This window comes from Dendrobium catenatum, unplaced genomic scaffold, assembly GCF_001605985.2.
Source record: "Dendrobium catenatum unplaced genomic scaffold, ASM160598v2 fragScaff_scaffold_555, whole genome shotgun sequence".
Classification (NCBI taxonomy): Eukaryota; Viridiplantae; Streptophyta; class Magnoliopsida; order Asparagales; family Orchidaceae; genus Dendrobium; species Dendrobium catenatum.
This window is the reverse complement of record NW_021319017.1, coordinates 237,620-257,422: the sequence shown is the minus strand read 5'-3', so window position 1 is coordinate 257,422 and position 19,803 is coordinate 237,620. Positions and strand designations below refer to the sequence as shown.

Here is a 19,803-nt window from a genome sequence, read left to right as displayed (position 1 = left end):
TTCAAAACTCAAAAATCACTAAACTTTAAAATATTCAGATGGAATAAATCACTTAATAACTTAAAACAAAAATCCATCTATCTTGCGCAACAGTTTGTCGAGATAAATAAATTTGAAATCACTTCAGCAAATAAATAGTGAATGTCCAGTCGAAAATATCATTAGGATTTTGATAATAAGTGCTTGTAAAAATCCTCTCTTGGCTGAAATTAAATTACAATAAACCCAAACACAATCTCCATGAGAAATTAAGAGCAATAATAAGAGAATTTTTTTTTTTCTAATTGATGATATACAGATGAAAACAATAAGATACAATGGATCTTGGATTGGAGAGGAAGATTCAACTCTTCCAAATCCCTAGCTCCCTAAAACCCAAAACTTTCTAAGAACAATCTAAATTCTGCCAATTACATCATAACCTTGAATTCACCCTATTGTTATCCTTAAATAGGCTCTCCTAATTCCCTCCCAAATCAACTATCTTTTCCTAAATAATTCCCTCTCGTATTTGAATTCAAATCAAATCTCTTGTTCTAAATAATTCCATCCCAATTATAATTAAAACTTTTCTAAATAATTCCCCCTTGATATTCTTTTACTAAATAATTCTCTTTTAGATTTTGAATTCAAAATATATCTCTTGCCCTAAATAATTCCCTTAAATTGTAATTAAAATTTTTCTAACCAATTATCTTTTGATTAAGAATCTTCCTAAACAACTCCCTTTTGATTATGAAATTTTATAATTCCCTCCCAATCAAATCACCTAGTCTATAAATACTCCCCTCCTAAAGTATCACCTTATCATGAAGGTGGAATGAATGAAACTGCTACTGAAGCATTAGATTAATAGCATCAGATTGAAAAATGGACTGTCACTAGGTCGATTGATCCTTCTCTCCAGCATCTCTTTGATTAATCTCTCAATCTCTTCATTTTGGATTTGATGATGATGGTACAAATAAACACTGATAGACAAGACTCCTTCCTTTAAGATGATAGCATGTTCGTTCCCACAGAGGATGCAACCACTGAACTGGCTGGAACACCTATCGATACTATTGTAGAGGTGGTTGAACCATATCTGGTGCTTCTATTCTCTCCCCTTCTTTTTCTCCTAAACTATGCATCTCCACCAAAAATTCCACTTCTTCACCCTTTCCCTTCCTTGAAAGTTGCTCCAAAGGTGGCAGCTCTTCATTTTACCCCAATATTTCCACCTCTGATATTCCCCTCTCCTTATCAGATTAGGATTTCCTTCACTCCCTTGGTCGCTGGCAGCTCCCCTTGCCTTCGATAACACTGTTTTGGTTTGGAACTCAAGTATCTTCCTCATAATCTCCCCATGATTGTCGGTCCATCAGATTCATTCTCAAATCATTTCTTACCAGTAAGGATGTGGCACGTGTTATCTAACATGTGGTTTTGTGGTCAAATGACACCACAGGTAAACGGTTATGATCAGGGATCTCTTAATGGATGTTTTGGCCGCCAAATTGTATAACTAATTACGGTCACGACCAAAGCCCGTATGTTCCCTAATGACTCTAAATCCTTGAGTATGAGTCAATAAGGTGCAATTGATAGGGCGGAAAGCCTTTTGTTAGCTAAGGTGGACTCAAATTTGTCCCTTTAGGTGAACATTCACCCTAGGTTTATAATGTATCCTTGTACGAAGCAACTCAGAGCTATCGACAATAATCCTTCTGTCAATTTGGGTCAACATCCTCTAACTAAGTAAACTAGGGATCATGATGGTTCGGGACGACGGAACCATGTGAGTTTATTTTGTACTATAAGCACATATTTTGCAATATTCTTAATATCATTATATATATTTTTCCCACATAACATTAGCTTGCTCATGCATAATCAAAATATTGAGATATTAAATTTTACTCTCAAAAATATTTTTTTAGTATTTCTTTAAATACCTCATCAAATCCTTGGACAATATTTTATTTTATTTTTTCTTCTTAAAATCTAAAACTAATAAACAATGCTGGGTGCATAAACTTTCATTTGGAATGACATTACAATTTTTTTAATCTAAAAGGTCCATTTTTCTTATAAAAAGAATGCTCAGTCTGAGTTTTACTATATATATTCTTTTAAGTGATAAGATGTTCCTCTCTGGGGGGGGTTAAAAAAAAAAAATGTTCCTCTCTTTTATTAAATAAAATATTAGCAATTATAAAATTATAAGCTAGAGCAAATTCTAATATGGTCCTATCGCCTTCATTAGTCTCTCTAAACTCATAGTCATCTTAAATGCTTTTAAAATATTCTAGTCATTCCAAAAGTTTAATTTTGAATATATGTTCAAATCTAATTGAAGAGCTTAAACCCTTATAATATTAATAATCTTAACAACAACAATCTTTAAAACTATAATTTTATATTCAATTATATTAATTTCTACAATATTATTCTAAAAACTCTTATCTATAATCACCTACACTATTCATAGTACAACTCCTAATTGAATAAAATCCTAAACTATCAATCTCTTTGGACTTGCCTCTAGTCCATTTGATTTCCTGAATGCATAGAATAATTATCTTCCTATGAATTATAATATGTTTTAATTATATTCATTTACTTGTAAGAGAATTTGTATTTGTAGTTCTCATTCTAATTTTAATTTCATGGACTAACTTCTTTGGCCACATCTTATATATTTAACACTGCACCCTGGATCTGGTGCGACAACACTTACACACTTCTCAATGTAGTTAGGCCATATAGCGCATTGTTTTCAGGGAATGATCTATCATTAGTACAATTTATTAAATGATGCTTGTTATGATTATTTGACAAGTTTTATACTGGTTGTTGACTACCTAACACAATCCTCTATTTTTTTATTTTAAGATTGAGACTTGGTAACGACAGTGTTTCTTCTTCTTAAAAAAAAAAACCCACAAAAACAATTCTAATCTTATCAACCTTTCAAAATGGGTAATGAGCAACACGTGGTCACGAAATCCTTAACTTAAATGGTGGATCAAAAAAAATTATCATTGTATTTCGTGAAGGAGAAGACAAGGCATGAACATTTAAGTAAAGGAACTAGTAAAAACACATAACATTCAAGTTTGAAAAACTTGCTAAAGTTCAACAAAGAACATGAATCTTCAAACTCATTTTCACATGCATGCAAATGGATCTACTTTGACTTTGATACCATTGATGTAGGGATGCTTTAGCCTTGAAGAGTTACAAAAAAGGAATATAAGCAACCCAAAGAAGTAACTAGATAGCCATCCCAATCTCTCCAAAGGATGTATATTAGGCTCAACCTCACTGAGAGAAGAAATTGCAAACCTGCCACCGAACTAAGTTCGTGGAAAAAGGGAGTAATCTCAAATTGTATTTCAAAGATACGTGACATTCTAGATTTTCATGGCTATATGGGCTTTACATCATTAAGAAAATTAAATGCTATAGGAAATTTGCAAATAGATAAAATTATATGAAGAGTCAAAATTAAATGAAATTATATAAATATATGAGCTATAAATATTTATCTCTTTATTTTTAACATCAAATGGAAAATGTGTTGTGCATACTGTTTTCACTTTCCACACTCCTCTCTTGATTGAACTTGATTAGTATTTTCTAATGGTGACAGTTTAGACATGGAAGGACAAGGGCAAAATCTTTTGCATCCTGAAGTGCCTCTTTTGTCAAGAGAGGCGTATGCGTTCCCGCCAGTTGGGACAATCATCAGACTAACCGTTAGCAAAGACATCCAAAATATATCGCATATAAAAGGCGTTGGTTATTGGGTTAAGTTGGGAAATGTTGTTTTTGAGCTGCAATCAGGCCTATGGAAAGGTGCTCTTACACCTGACAGCTATGTTCAAATTTTGTCCGATGAAGATTACGAAGTACAATGCCATCAAAGGTGACTGTCTGTCTTCTTTTAAAAGAACTAGGGAAAAGAAAAATAAATAGAAAGCCTCAATTTCTCCTATGGACTAATGGACCATTGCTTTTAAATCTAGGATTTTTATTTATCGTAATTCATCCAAAGTGGATCGCTTACCTTTATCAATCTTTCCATGGCCATCCGATGTAACAGGTATTCGGCTTCTCTTGCCTTCAAATAAGGCTATCATAAGTTTGTGAGTAAACCATTTTTCTTTTTCTTGATAGTTAAGTTATTTGTGATATATCAGGATAAGTAATTTTCTCTTTTATGGAATTGTGGTTTTTTACCCACAGTATTTATGAACTAATTTATTTTGCACACCAACTAGCTACAGTTTGTTTTAAGCATTACGATGCATCTACTATCTATATCGCCCCCTCTCGAAGGGGATTCTATCTTTCATTTATCAAGAAGCCATTGTTCTGGATGCATTTAGACTAGAAAAGCATGACATAAATAAGTTATGTTGACGAATATCTCCTTAATGAGCTAGATCAATAAATATTTGACCATGAGTATTATTTATGGTCAAATTTCTATTTTTAAATCGTTATATTGAAATGCTACAAATGATGATTGAGGTGGATAAGATAGAACTTATTAGGCTTGGAGAATACAACGTAGCTATACAAGAAAAACCAATTAATTTTGATAGCTGGGATAAAATTTATTAGAGTACTAAATGTAAAGCATTGAATGACCCATGCTCAACCTGAAGCCTGCTCCAAAATTATAAGTATCAAGATATTTTGTATTTAAGATTAGTTAGTAAAATACAAATAAATACAAAACATTTAATAAGAGAATATGGATATGTACATGTAATATGTGATTTTTCTAAAATATGAAATGAAAAATATGAATTATAAGATTAAAATTTAAATTAATATTTTACTTTTAATTAAAAAAGTTTTAATGGGACAAATGAAAAAATGCATTATATTTTTGTGCGTTTATGTATGTATTTTTAATGGGTTCCCACATGAAGGACGGATGTGGGCAAAGAAGCTAGTCCATGAAACTAAAATTAGGATAGAAACTTGGAATATAGGTTCCCTTACAGGAAAATTAATGGAATTAATAGATATTATGATTCATAAGAAGATAAATATTTTGTGCATTCAGGAAACTAAATGGGTTGGAGAGAAGGCTAAAGAAATTGATAGTTTAGTATTTAAACTTTGGTATTCGGGTAGGAGTCATACTAGAAATGGTGTAGGTATTATTATAGATAAGAGTCTGAAGGATAATATTATAAAAATTAATAGAATTGGTGATAGAATTATAGCTTTAAATATTGTTGTTGATGATAAGATTGTTAATATTTTAAGTGCTTATGCTCCTCAAGTAGGTTTGGATATGAGTTCTAAATTAAATTTTTGGAATGACTTAAAAGAATTATTACAAAAGATACCTCTAGAAGAAAGAGTTTTTATTGGAAAAGATTTAAATGGACATGTTGGTAGAGAGGTAGATTTTAAAAGCATTCATGGTGGCTATGATTTTGGAACAACAAATGAAGGTGGCAAGATCATATTAGATTTTTGTTTAGCTTATGACTTTTCAATTGCTAATACTTTATTTAAGAAAAGAAATGAGCATCTTATCACTTATAAAAATGGTTATAGTACAACTCAGATTGACTATTTTCTTATAAGAAAATTAGATCGTTTAGATTGCAAAATTGTAAAGTTATTCCGAGCGAAACTTTATGTACCCAACATCGATTATTAGTTTTAGACTTTAAGATAAAGGGACAGATAATAAAAAATAAAGTAAAATGATATTCTAGGATTAGATGGGGGTATTTAAAGAATATTAACAAAAATATTTTTTAGATTAAGATTTTAGATCTTAAGATTTTATCTGTGCATGAGGATGCCAATATTATGTGGAAAAAAGTGGCTAGTGATATTAATAATATTGCAAAATATGTGCTTGGAATATCAAAGGGAAATGCTCATAATAATAAAAATAGTTGATGGTGGAATTCAAATGTGCAATAAAAGATTAAGAATAAAAAGATTTGTTATAAAAATTAGTTTAATTTTAAAAATTCTGATAATTGGGAAAGATATAAAGAGGCTCGTAAGGAATCTAAGAAAGCAATATGTGATGCAAAGACCTTAGCTTTTAGTGATTTATATAATAGATTAGATACTAAAGAGGGAGAAAGATATATGTATAAGTTATCCAAACAAAGAGATAGGAGTAGTAAGGATTTAGTTCAAGTGAAGTGTTTTAATGATGAAGATCAAAAAATACTTTTCTTAGAAGATGATATTCAACAAAGGTGGATGAGATATTTTGTTAAACTTTTTAATGAAAATTGTGATAATAAAATTGACTATAGTGACTTTAGCACCCTAAATGAAAATAAAGATTTCTGTTTTTATCGACATATTAGTAAAACTGATCATGTTAGAGAGGCTTTAAAGAAAATGAAGGGTGGAAAAGCTGTTGGACCTGATGATATTCCAATAGAGGTGTGAAAATGCTTAGGAGATAAAGGAATTTCTTGGCTTACTAAACTTTTTAATATTATTTTAAAAACTTAAAAGATGCCAGATGAGTAGAGAATGAGTGTGTTAATTCCTATTTTTAAGAATAAAGGTGATGCACAAGATTGCACGAATTATAGAGGTATTAAGTTAATGTGTCATACTTTAAAACTATGGGAGCGACTTTTGGAGCATAGGTTGCGGCATGATACTAATGTTTCTCAAAATCAATTTGGATTCATGCCGGGTAGGTCGACTATGGAAGCCATACATTTATTAAGAGGTTTGACGGAGAAATATAGAGAAAATAAGGAGGATATACATATGATATTTATTGATTTAAAAAAAGCATATGATAAAGTTCCAAGAGAAGTGCTATGGAGAGTTCTTGAAAAGAAAGGAGTCAATAATGCTTATATTCAAATCATTAAAGATATGTATGCATGAGCTATTACTTGTGTTCAAACACAAGGTGGATTGACCAAGTATTTCCCTATTTCGGTTGGGTTACATCAAGGATCAGCCTTAAGCCCATATCTTTTTGCTTTAGTCATGGATGTTCTCACTAGACATTTGCAAGAGGATGTACCTTGATGTATGCTTTTTGCTGATGATATTCTTCTTGTTGATAAGACTAGAGAGGGAGTTGAAAGTAAACTTGAATTATGGAGGTCAACCTTAGAGTCTAAAGGTTTTCGCTTGAGTAGATCTAAAACAGAATTTATGGAGTGTAATTTTAGTAGTAATAGACCTACTGAAGGGATTGTGACTTTGGGCGATCAAGTATATTAAGAAAGGTAGAGACAGACCTAAAAAGACTTGGTTAGAAAATATTAGGAATGACCTTTCTTTATTAGGTTTAAACGAGAATTTGACCTTTAATAGGACACAATGGAGAAAAAGGATTCATGTAGCCGACCCCACGTAGTGGGATAAAGGCTTGATGTTGTTGTTGTTGTATGTATATGTATATGTATATATATGTGTGTATTATATAAGATAATCAAACATATAAATAATGTGTATTATATAATCAAAATGATCCCTCAACTCTTTGTGAGGGACCAAAATGTTTCCCAATTTTTTTAAGGGACCTATTTAATCCCTCAACTCCTTAAAAAAGGGGCAAGCATAACATATCCATATTTATTGGTTTTTAGAGAGAGAACGTCCAAGTTTTTAGAGAGAATTTTTTTTTTCAAAATTTCCCCATTGCCGCTTTTTCTGTGTTTGGCTTGTGATGGCGGCTGACGACTGCCTGCCTTCTTCCAGTGGTCCTTTTGGTAGCAATTTTACTCGTCTGAATGGCAGATCCTCTATTCGGTTGAATGGAGGTATTTTTAACTGAGGATTGACTGATTCATCTGTATTTGGAGATCAAAATAGAGGTACTAAATCGAAACCATTAGTTATCAATGAGGTTCTAGTAGTAGTAGTGAAAAAGGAAATTCCATTTATTGGGAAAGGCAAAGGAGTGGTTTCGGAGATTATTTCAAATAGCAATTAATTGTCCAATGCTTTCAAGATCAATAATGAAGTTGTTTCTGGAGGATCTGATATTGGATCATCTTCGTCCTCAAGGATGAAAATTTTTGTTAACAGGTTTGGTAATAGCAGTTCTAATGTTTGTTCTAATGCCAAGGTTAGATCAGATGACTTGTCTGATCTTGTTTCTTAGGAGACTGGTGGAATTTTGGAAGGTGATAATACGGTTGTTGTTAAGAAGCCGGAGGATGATAATTCTAAACAAGGAAATGTTTTGATGTCTCCTCCAAAAAAGCAACTTGTGCAAGAGGAATTGCCTAAAGCTTGGGGTAAACGATCCAATATTAGAGTTACTAACATTTTTTTTAGTTCAATCACTATAGATGATGGAGTTGCAGTTAAGTTATTTGCCCAAAATGAGTTGGAAAATACGAAGAAGTTGCAAAATGCGTTGGTGGTAAATGTTTTTGGAGAAAATATTCTGTTTCATGTGATTAACATTGAATTATGTCGCTAATAGAGTCAATTTGGGAAGTTTCACATTACTTCACTGGGATTAGAATGGCTTCTTTGCTCTTTCCATTCGTCAGATTCGTTCGAGTCTGTGCTCTCTGAAGGACCTTGATATGTGAATGAATATATTATTGGTATTGACAAATGGTCTCCTAGTTTTTCACAATCTTCATTAAAGGGGTTAACTTCACTAGTTTGGATAAGAATGCCACACCTTCCATTATAGTGCTGGGATGAAGTCAATGTGAGAAGGATTGCTTCGAAGGTTGTAATTCCTTATATGATTGATGGTAACATGTTTCAGTGGGATAAGCGGGAATTTGCTAGAGTTTGTGATGTATAACTACATATGGATGCAGTGATTTGGAAGATTTTGCACTTTTGATTAGAAAGTAATGAAGAAAACTACGAGCATTCAAAACAACGGAATAAAACGTAAGAGGGGTCACGTCCTCTTAGGCTAAGTTAAAAATCCTTAGTCTAACAATAAGAGCTAGAAACAAAGAAGTACACTCAAATCCCTACATTTATTAAGCTTAGCAGAAGTAGGTGGAGGTGTACTTCGTGACTACAATCAATTTCACAAGAAAAGTTAGGCTTAAGAAATACAAGAGGAGGAAGAGTAGAAAAACCTCTATCAAGGATCGGCGGCGATCCTCCACTCGACAATCTCTAACTGTTCTTCAATAGCTTCCACCAAAGTATCCAAGATGCGTTCAATGTAATCTTTGACGGTGACCCTCGGGTTGACGTCAAATAAAGTTGAATGGAGAATGTGCACGAAGCCGTGTTCGAGTATCTCGAGACCGTATTCAGTGTCGGGATCGGCCATTCATAGATGCTCGATGACAATATCTTCCCAAGGGTTGCTAGAGTTCTTGAAGATCGTTGAAGAAAAAGAAGTATCTCTTCAAATAGAAGTAAAGATGAGGCCAAGAGGAATTTCCCTTCCCAAGATCTGAAATTAGTTTCAGATTTTTGAACTTAGAAGATGGGAAATTAGGAGGGAAATTTTATTGCTAAATTTCGGTGGGGAATTAACGAGAGAGAGAGAGGTGGCGGGTAGAGAGAGGGGGCCAATGACTTGGATGAGGTGATAGGGATTTAGGGGAAATATATTTGGGTTTCTAAGTTTAGGTTTAGAGTTTAGGAAATATTTGATTAGATCCAACTTAATTTGAAAATCAAGAATTGATTTGGAAACTTTCCTAAAATAGCTTAGTAGAATGAGGAAAGGATTTGAATTTAAAACTTAATTGATTTGACTTCCAAATTGATCCCAAATTAATTCAACCTAAATTAGAAAACCCAAAGTATGGAAAGTGGAGTGGGGCCGGCGGTTTAGCCAAGCAAGGCCGGCGGCTATAGGGGGGATTGGGACGAAATTAAGGAGGCTTTAATACTTCCTTAATTTGGATGATTAGATTTATAATAAATTAAGTCATCCTAATTAATTCAAAATCTAATAGAGGGAAGATTTGAAAACTTCCCTAAAATAGATTTTATAATTTAGGAAAGAATTTGAATTTCAAATTTGGAAAAATTTGAATTCAATGACCAACTAAATTACGCCAATCCAAAATTAGGAAGTAACCAAAGTAGGCAATAGGAAAGGGGGTGGGTTAGGCCTGCGGTTTGAACGGGATGGTGGTATGAGACCGACGGCTAGGTAGAGATGTAGGGGGTGTTTTGGTGGGTGGAAGGAATCGATTTGGGAGAGGTGAGGCTGTGAAGAAGAAGTGGGAGATAGAGGGAGGTCAGGGAAAAGAAAGATACAAAGTAGAACCACGAACCCGACTTATCTAAGTTGGTGGGTGATGCGCCATTCTCCCTCTCCAAAGGAACTCTCTTCGCTCTCTCAAAGTCTCACAACTCATGTTAGGAATATATTATAATCAATTATTCATTAGCTTTTAAAGAAAGACAAGGGGCTTTAAATAGCCTCGTACATAAGATTAAAAAAACAGAAAAGACGACAATGCCCTCGGGGCTTACATACGACATCACTTATTAAAAGGGGTACAACGGGAAATTAAAAACAAATACAACAATATCATAAATAAGAAAATAAGTAAATCAAAAGTACAAAGACTTGATCGTGTCCGTTGATCGGCGACCACGCCTTTGATAAACTTTCCATGATCTGATGTCCCCATCATTCTCCCAGGGTGGGAGAAAGCTCGACTCTGTTGAGTAAGTGTCTCTGGTGCTCTCGTAGATCTCTAAGGCATCTGGGTCAATCTGCTGCAACTCCTCACGGTCTAGCCAAGTATCCTCTAACTCGGGCTTTTCTTTCCGCCTGGTCAAGTACCTCCTTTGTCTACCTTCTCTTGTAGATATGATATCATCACTTAGGATCGTGTCCACCTTTCCTGCCATGGGTGATTTAGGAATATCTAGTAGTGGAGGTAGGTTTGGGATCTCACTTGGTGGGGTCACACAAGGCTACTTTATGAGTGGATTTGGAGGGTTAAAATCAGGACATTCATATGCAACTAAATCCTCTATGTTAAAAGAGGGATTGATGTTGAAATCTGTAGGCAGATCTACTACATAGGCATTATCATTAATTTTCTTAAGTATTTTGAAAGGTTCAGCACTCTTGGCATGCAGCTTCTTAACCGTTCCCTGCGGGAACCGTTCCGGACGAATCCGCATCATCACAGTGTCACCGACCTCAAAAGTTTTAAAGCGTCGATTCAAGTCTGCATGTAGTTGGTATTCATTATTGCTCCTTTCAATTTGTTGTGCAATTTCTTTATGAAGTTCATGCAAATGGGATGCAAATGATGATGTAGACTATGAAATTCTATACCTAGAACACATGGGTATCAGATCTAACAGCTGTCTAGGCTTGTACCTGTATACAATTTTAGAAGGACTTAGGCCGGTGGTTCGGTTGATGGTATTATTATAAGCAAACTCAGCAGTAGGCAAAATGAAATCCTAATCTCTAATGTGCTCGCCAACCAAAGACCGCAACAGATTATCCAAACTTCTATTAACTTCCTTAGTCTGACCATTTGTTTGTGGGTGAAAGGCAGTGGAAAATTATAATTTGGTGCCCATTTTCATCCACAGGATTTTCCAAAAATAGCTGATGAACTTCACATCCCTATTCGATACAATGATTTTGGATAAATCATGTAAACGGATGACCTCGTTGAAGTATAAGCTTCACAATGTAAGAGGCATCGGATGTTTTGGAACAAGGAATAAAGTGAGCCATTTAGGAAAACCGGTCAACTACAATACAAATGGCATCGTTCCTACGGTGTGTCTTGGGCAGGCCTAAGATAAAGTCCATACTAACATCATGCCAAGGACAATTAGGGACAGGTAGAGGAGTGTAAAGACCCGTGTTTTGCTTATGCTGTTTGGCCAGTTGGCAGGTGTGACACCGACTGACCAGCCAACCATCATCTCTCTTTAGGCTGGGTGAATAGAAGTGATACTCCACGGATTCAATAGTTTTGTCCCGCCCGAAATGCCCAGCGAGGCCTCTGGCGTGGAGTTCCCAGACCAGAAATTCCCTAAGGGAGGTGCTTGGAATACAAAGCCTCTGGGCATTGAAGAGATAATCATCCTCCAAAAGGAAATCGTCTACAAGGCGCGTACTGCCTGTGGACAAGAGAGTGTAGGTCTCCTTGAAGTTGGGGCATTCCAAATAGTCCCTCTTTATTTGGTCAAATCCCATGACTTCTGCTCTCATCTCAGTGGTAGTCATCATACGATGACTGAGAGCATCAGCAGCTTTGTTTTCAACTCCTGTCTTATGTCTAAGGGTGTATGTATACTCCTGAAGGAACTTGACTCATCGACCATGACGTGCATTTAAATTCTTTTGGGAGTTGATATAACGCAGAGCTTCATGATCCAAGAAAATGACGAACTCTTGCAGGAGCAAGTAGTGTAACTAATAATGAAGAGATTGGATCACAGCGTAAAATTCTTTGTCATACGTGGAATAACGCTGTCGAATATCATTGAGTTTTTCACTGAAATAAGCTACTGGGTGACCTTCCTAGGAAAGGACTCCTCCAATTCTGACCCCCGAAGCGTCGCAGTTCACTTTGAAGACTTTGGAGAAGTCAGGAAGTCTTATCACTAGAGCTTCCACCATCTTTTGCTTGATCTAATCAAAAGCTCTCGTGGCGGCCAGGGTCCAACGGAAATTACCCTTCTTCAAGCAATCAATGATAGGAGATACGATAGTGCTAAAATTTTGAATGAATCTCCTATTGAAGGTGGCTAATCCGTGGAAGCTGCGGACTTCCCGGATGTTCTGAGGGATAGGCCATTCCACAATGGCCCTCACCTTCTCGGGGTCTGCGGATACCCTTTGGGTTGAAACGATGAAGCCCAAAAAGATGTCGCGATCTACAAGGAAGGTACATTTCTTCGGATTGACATACAGTTGTTCCTTTCTTAAGACCTCTCAAACTTTCCTTAAGTGATCTAAGTGCTGGCTAATTGACTGACTGTAGATAAAAATGTCGTCGAAGTAGACGACGACAAACTTTCCCATAAATGGGCGCATCACTTGAGTCATGATCCTCATGAAGGTACTAGGGGCGTTACTTAACCCAAAAGGCATGACTAACCACTCGTAATGGTCATCCTTGGTCTTGAAAGCAGTTTTCCACTCATCTGCAGGTCGGATCCGGATCTGGTACCCACTTTTGAGATCAATTTTAGAGAATAGTGTAGCACTCGTCATCATATCGAGCATATCATCCAGCCTCGGAATAGGGAATCGATATTTGACGGTGATCTTTTTTATAGCACGTCTATCAACACACATTCTCCAAGATCCGTCCTTCGGGGTGAAAAGGGCCAGCACCGCGCAGGGACTTAGACTCTCCTTAATGAAACCTCGTTGCAGTAACTCATCGACCTGCGTCTTAAGCTTGGCATGTTCCGGGTTCATGCGATAGTGTGGCAGGTTCGGGAGGGAGGCTCCAGGGATAAAGTCTATGACATGCTGAATGTCTCTAAGTGGAGGGAACTAATCTGGAAGATCATCAGGGAAGACATCAGCATACTGTCCCAAAAGAGGTTGGACTTCCTGAGGAATGGGTTCGTCAGATTCGGTGGGAATCTCACAACCCACTAAGGCGTAGAGAGATGCGCCTTGAGCAACCTCAGCATTCAGAACTTTGGCGGTGACAAGGTTCAGTCCTTTCTTGGATTTAGCGTGGTTGGATTTTGAGTCATCCATAACCCGGGGCTGCGATGACAAAAGTTTAATCTTTTTGCCCCGCATGTTTGAACACGCAGGTGTTCGAACACCCAAAAATATGGACATCGTTATCATAGATTCAAGGACGACCTAATAGAATTTGTCCAACATTCATAAGCAGCACATCGCACCAAACATTCTCCTTATAAGTGGCAAAGGAGATGGGTACGTTGCTTTGTTCTTTCACCTCTAAGGCAGTGGAGTTGACCCACGCTACCTTATACGGGCTGGGGAGAGGAACGACAGAAAGACCTAACTATGTTACCATGCTGGAGGAAACACATTTATGCAGCTACAACTATCCATGATGACTTTACAATTCTTGTCTTTGATTTTGGCGTAGGTGTGGAAAATCGAGGTCCTACGCCAGTCATCCGTGGGTGTCGGGTGGGATAGCGCACATCTCACCAAGAAGATGGGAGATGTATCCATTTTCTAAAGGCAATGGAGGACCATAGTGTCGTCATCCTCCTCGAAGTATTCTCCTTCATCCTCGACCTGGTGGATTTGATCAACCTCGGGCTCGAGATCGTCCTCAATAATCTCCTAGATGATTGAGACTTTATAGGGACTAGAGCACTGAGAAGTGATATGCACATACCCCTGGCATCGAAAGCACGTAGTCCCGGGACTGGATCGAGGGGTATCCTGGGTGGGAGGTTTGTTTCTAAAATTAGATCGAGGTGCAGGAGGACCCGCGGGTGGTCGGGTCGTGTTCCCAGGGGTGGGTCGGGTAGCAGAGGTGTGTGGGGTGGAACTTCCAGCAGATCTGTAGGAGGGCCTAGAGTCATATGAACGACTCGGGTGCTGTGAACGGGTCTCCTCTAAATCAAGCACTAGGTTGTAGGCATTCTCCAATGCAGTGACGTTCCAGGCAAACAGCTCATTGCGAAGATCCTCTCGCAACTTGGTTCGAAACATAGATAAGATTTGCACGGGGGTTGTAGAGGTCTCCCACTTGCATCGAATCAAGAAGTCATCGAAAGAGGCGATGTACTCCTTCACTGGTTTGTTGCCTTGAGTCAGCCTATTCCACCTGTCCAATAGTCGGGGGAAGTACGAGAGAGGCAAGTACTTCTTCTTGGATTCCCGCTTCATGCACCGCCAATCGATAATGGGGTAATCGTTCCTAGCTTCCCTAAAGCTCTCTAAGTTGGCCCAAAACTGACTCGCCTTACCCGTGAGCTTCATCTCCGCAAAACTGACCTTTCTAGTCTCGGAGATGTCATCCCACTTAAAGAAACTGTCCATACCTTTGAACCAGTCCAGGAAAAGCTGGGGATCGAGTGTGCCATCAAAGGTAGGAGCGTCAACTTTAATATTTTGCATGAGTGGTATGTCAGGATCATGATGTGGGTCATGTCCGTGGTAAGGTGCTCGATGATTGGCACGATGTTGCCTCTCATCCATGTCTAGAACATGACGTGGGTCATGTCCGTGGCAAGGAGCTCGATGATTGGCACAAGGTTTCCTCTCATCCGGGTAGGTCTCATCCCCATACATAGAAGGTGGTCTAAATGGGGTGTAGGGAGTAGGGTACTCTCTAGCTCGCTCAAGTATGTCAAACCTCTCAGTGGTGTTCCTACGAAGTTCAGCTAGGTTGGCTTGGTTCTCCTTGAGTTGCTGGCTAATGTTGTTCATTTGGCCTACCAACAAGTCTAAGGTCCTTCCTAGTTGTTCCGGGTCCATTTTGATCTACTACGGGACACCTAAAGTGACTAGGATGTAACGGGAAGCAACTTATATGATTTAAACACACTGATGCTTTGCAAAATGATCGAGAAAAAGATAAGGACAACAACCTAACAATTTCTAAATGACACAAATGCAATGACTATGATGTTGAAAAGAAAATCTACCAGGGATCCTAACACATGCAAGAGCATACCATGCTCTGATATCAGATGATGTAGAACTACGTATGGATGCAGTGATTTGGAAGATTTTGCACAACTTTTGAATAGAAAATAATGAAGAAAACTACGAGCATTCAAAACAACGGAATAAAACGTAAGAGGGGTCACGCCCGCTTAGGCTAAGTCACATAACCAGAGATTTGAAATTTCAAAATAAATTAAAAATAACAACATGCCAGAATAGTAGCTTCAATATAAATCCCTAGTCTAACAATAAGAGCTAGAAACAAAGAAGTACACTCAAATTCCTACGTTTGCTAAGCTTAGAAGCAGGTGGAGGCGTCCTTCGTGACTACAATCAATTCAAAAGAAAGGTTAGGCTTAAGAAATACAAGAGGAGGAAGAGTAGAAAAACCTCCGTCAAGGATCGGCGAAGATCCTCCACTCGACGATCTCTAACTGCTTTTCAATAGCTTCCACCAAAGTATCCAAGATGCGTTCGATGTAATCTTCGACGGTGTGATCGACCCTCGGGTTGACGTCAAAGAAAGTTGAATGGAGAATGTGCATGAAGCCATGTTCGTCGTACTCGAGACCATATTCAATGTCGGGATCGGCCATTCATAGATGCTCGATGACAATGTCTTCCCAAGGGTTGCTAGAGTTCTTGAAGATCGTTGAAGAGAAAGAAGTTTCTCTTCAACTAGAAGTATGGATGAGGCCAAGAAGAATTTCCCTTCCAAAGATCTAAAATAAGTTTCAGATTTTTGAACTTAGAAGATGGGAAATTAGGAGGGAAATTTTATTCCTAAATTTCGATGGGGAATTAATGAGAGAGAGAGAGAGAGGTGGCGGGTAGAGAGAGGGGGCCGGCAGCTTGGATGAGGGTAGAGGGTTTTAGGGGAAAGAGATTTGGGTTTCTAAATTGGGTTTAGAGTTTAGGAAAGATTTGATTAGATCCAATTTAATTTGAAAATCAAATTATAATTGATTTGGAAACTTTCCTAAAATAGTTTAGTAGAATGAGGAAAGGATTTGAATTTAAAACTTAATTGATTTGACATCCAAATTGATCCCAAATTAATTCAACCAAAATTAGAAAACCCAAAGTATGGAAAGTGGAGTGGGGCCAGCGATTTAGCCAAGCAAGGCGCCGGCTATTGGGGGGATTGGGAGGAAATTAAGGAGGCTTTAATACTTCCTTAATTTGGGTGATTAGATTTAGAATAAATTAAGTCATCCTAATTAATTCAAAATCTAATAGAGGGAAGATTTGAAAACTTTCCTAAAATAGATTTTATAATTTAGGAAAGAAGTTGAATTTCAAATTTGGGAGAATTTGAATTCAAAGACCAACTAAATTACGCCAATCCAAAATTAGGAAAGGGAGTGGGTTAGGCCGGCGGTTTGAACGGGATGGGGGTATGAGGCCGGCGACTAGGTAGAGATGTAGTGGGTGTTTTGGTGGGTGGAAGGAACCGATTTGGAAGAGGTGAGATCGTGAAGAAGAAGTGGGAGATAGAGGGAGGTCGGGGAAAAGAATGATACAAAGTAGAACCACGAACCCGACTTATCTAGGTTGGTGGGTGATGCGCCGTTCTCCCTCTCCAAAGGAACTCTCTCCCCTCTCTCAAAGTCTCACAACTCATGCTAGGAAGAAATTGTAATCAATCATTCATTAGCTTTCAAAGAAAGACAAGGGGCTTTAAATAGCCTCGTACATAAGACTTAAAAAACAGAAAAGTCGATAATGCCCTCGAGGCTTACATATGACATCCCTTACTAAACGGGGTACAACGGGAAATTAAAATCAAATACAACAATAACATAAATAAGAAAATAAGTAAATCAAAAGTACAAAGGCTCGATCGTGGTCGTAGATCGGCGGCCACGCCTCTGATAAACTTTCCATGATTTGATGTGAAAATTCTTGTTATAATGGTGGTAGAATTGGTCATTTTAAGAGCTCTTGTGGGGAGCTTGGAGGGGATGTGGAAATGGTTGCAGGGAGATGCTTGGAGAAGGTTGATGCTGTGGGGGAATCTTTCAAGAGTTCTGTTGTTGCTAAGGTGCCGGCTGATGTGAGAAGTGTGAGTGGTGATTTGGGTATGAATTATGGTCCTTGGATCCATGTTGATTATGGTAAGTCAAAGTTTAAGAACTCTTGGAAAAGGAAGGAGGTTCAACATGCATTCAAGTTTAATTCATTAAAGATTCAGACTAATAAAGATATTCCGGTTGCTGGAAATGATAAGGCAAAGCTTCCGGATGCAATTGGTGCTGGTCTGGAAGATGCTACTATTGTTCAGACTCTTGGTCAAAATTTGGTGGTAGATCGTGAGATTCCAGTTTCAAATCTATTCCTATTGCTGTAAAGACTTTGTCATCTCATAATTCTCCTGTTCCTAGGACTAACGTGGATGGTATTCATTCTGATCCTAATCCTTTTAATGTGTTGAATGGGGTGATTGATGAGGAGGAGGTTGTGGTGAGAGATGGTGTTGTTATTGGTGAACTAGATACCTCTAGTAAGCCTGGGGAGGTGGTGGAAGAATTGATTAACTCTTCTAGATTGGGTGTAGTTGATGGTAGATCTTCCAGTGGGAAGAAAAAGCTCCAAGGCTTTAAAAGGGTTAGGCCCGGTTATGGTGGTTCCTAGGTGTAGGAATATTGATGGAGGTGGTAAAGACAAGGGCGGGGAGGGATCCCCTTCTTTTCATTAATGTATTCCGTTGCTTTTTGGAATTGTAGGAGAGCTAGGAAAAAACAAGCTTCTCTATATTTAAGGGATTTTGTGAAAGAGTTTGATGTTTTTTCTATTGGATTGCTGGAGACTAAATTAGCTTATGTTGATAGGATTGAAGCTAATTGTCTTATTTGTAATGAGTGGGATTTCTTAGTTGTTCCTACTGAAGGTTTATCTGGTGGTATTATTGTTCTTTGGAAACCTAGTGTGGCTTCCTTTTTTGGTATTGGATTCTTCTACTCAATTTGTTATTGGTGACTTGGATGTTTTGAATAAAGGTGTTTGGTTAATTTCATCTATTTATGGGAATATGGAGGCTTTTAAAAGAAGGGAGTTGTGGAATAGAATTGAGTTTTTTTCTTCTCGTAATAAACCAGCTGTTGTTGGGGGACATTTCACTTGTGTTCTTTCTAAGGAGGATAAGTGGGGAGGTAAAAGATTTTCTTTTTCTCAAGGACCCAAGGAGATGAAGGCTTTTATGGTGGAAAATGATTATCATGATTTGGGTTTTATTGGGCCTAAATTCACTTGGTGTAATAATAAAGATGGAGGAGCTCGAATATTGAAAAAGTTGGATAGTTGTTTGGTAAATTCTGCAGCTCTTAATTCTTCCCATTTGTTAGTGGTTCGTCATCTTGCAAGGGTAGCTTTTGATCATTGTCCGTTAGTTCTTAACTTGTTCGATTCTAAGGTACCTTCTAAAAGAGTTGTTAGATTTGAAAATGTGTGGGCCTCTTATTAGGCTTCGTCTGCATGGTGGCTAAAATTTGGTTTAAAATGGCGGTTTGGAGTCATGTTAAAGTTCTTAATATAAAATTCAGGAGATCATTGAAGGCATTGTTTTATTGGAGTAAATCCAAACTCAAAGATTTCATGATTTTGAAGGAGATCTTAAAAGAGATATACTTGAATTGCAACTGCTTGAAGCTAATGGTGGTGATATTTCTGCTAATCAAATTCTCATGTTAAGAGCCAAGGTGAATGAGTTTAACAGTACTATGGCGTGGTTGAATACATGGTGGAGGCAACGAGCTAAGGTGAAGTGGCTGTGAGATGGTAATTCCAACTCTAGTTTTTTCCATGCTTTTGCGAATGCAAGATATAATGGGAATTAGATTCATCATATCAAAGATGATAATGGTTTGGTTATTGAAGATTAAGAAGGTATTGAGGAGGTGATGCAGGCAAAAATTAGGAAAAGCCCCTAATTTTTGCAAGAAAAAAGAAACACTTCCCAGGAAATAGAAAATTACACGAAATAAAACAAAATACAACTTTATATCATAAAAATGATGCTTACAAACGATGCTTACACACTTAAAATAAAAACACCTAAAGTTGCATTCCTTAATTAAGAAGAAAGATAAAAGTGGGGTGCTCACATGCGGAGAGAAGAAAGAGGTAAGAAGTTGAGACGAAGAGAGGACAAGATCGCAAGCTTTCCTAGAAGAAGGGTAGAAGAGGTGGAACAAGCTCGCAAGCCTTTCCAAGAAAACCAGCAAGTTTTATCCAAAAATTTT

General features: G+C 37.4%; 1 protein-coding gene across 4 annotated transcripts in view; it reads left to right on the top strand.

The window, feature by feature from the left end:
* The window catches only part of LOC110095116 (protection of telomeres protein 1a), an 83,653-nt gene that overhangs the window by 21,075 nt on the left and 42,775 nt on the right, over window positions 1-19,803 (top strand). For all 4 annotated transcript variants that reach the window (XM_020820517.2, XM_020820518.2, XM_020820522.2 and 1 more), the window contains 2 exons: window positions 3,638-3,913; window positions 4,014-4,090. In XM_020820517.2, coding sequence (XP_020676176.1) covers window positions 3,638-3,913; window positions 4,014-4,090 — 353 coding nt within the window. The remainder of the gene's footprint in view (window positions 1-3,637; window positions 3,914-4,013; window positions 4,091-19,803) is intronic.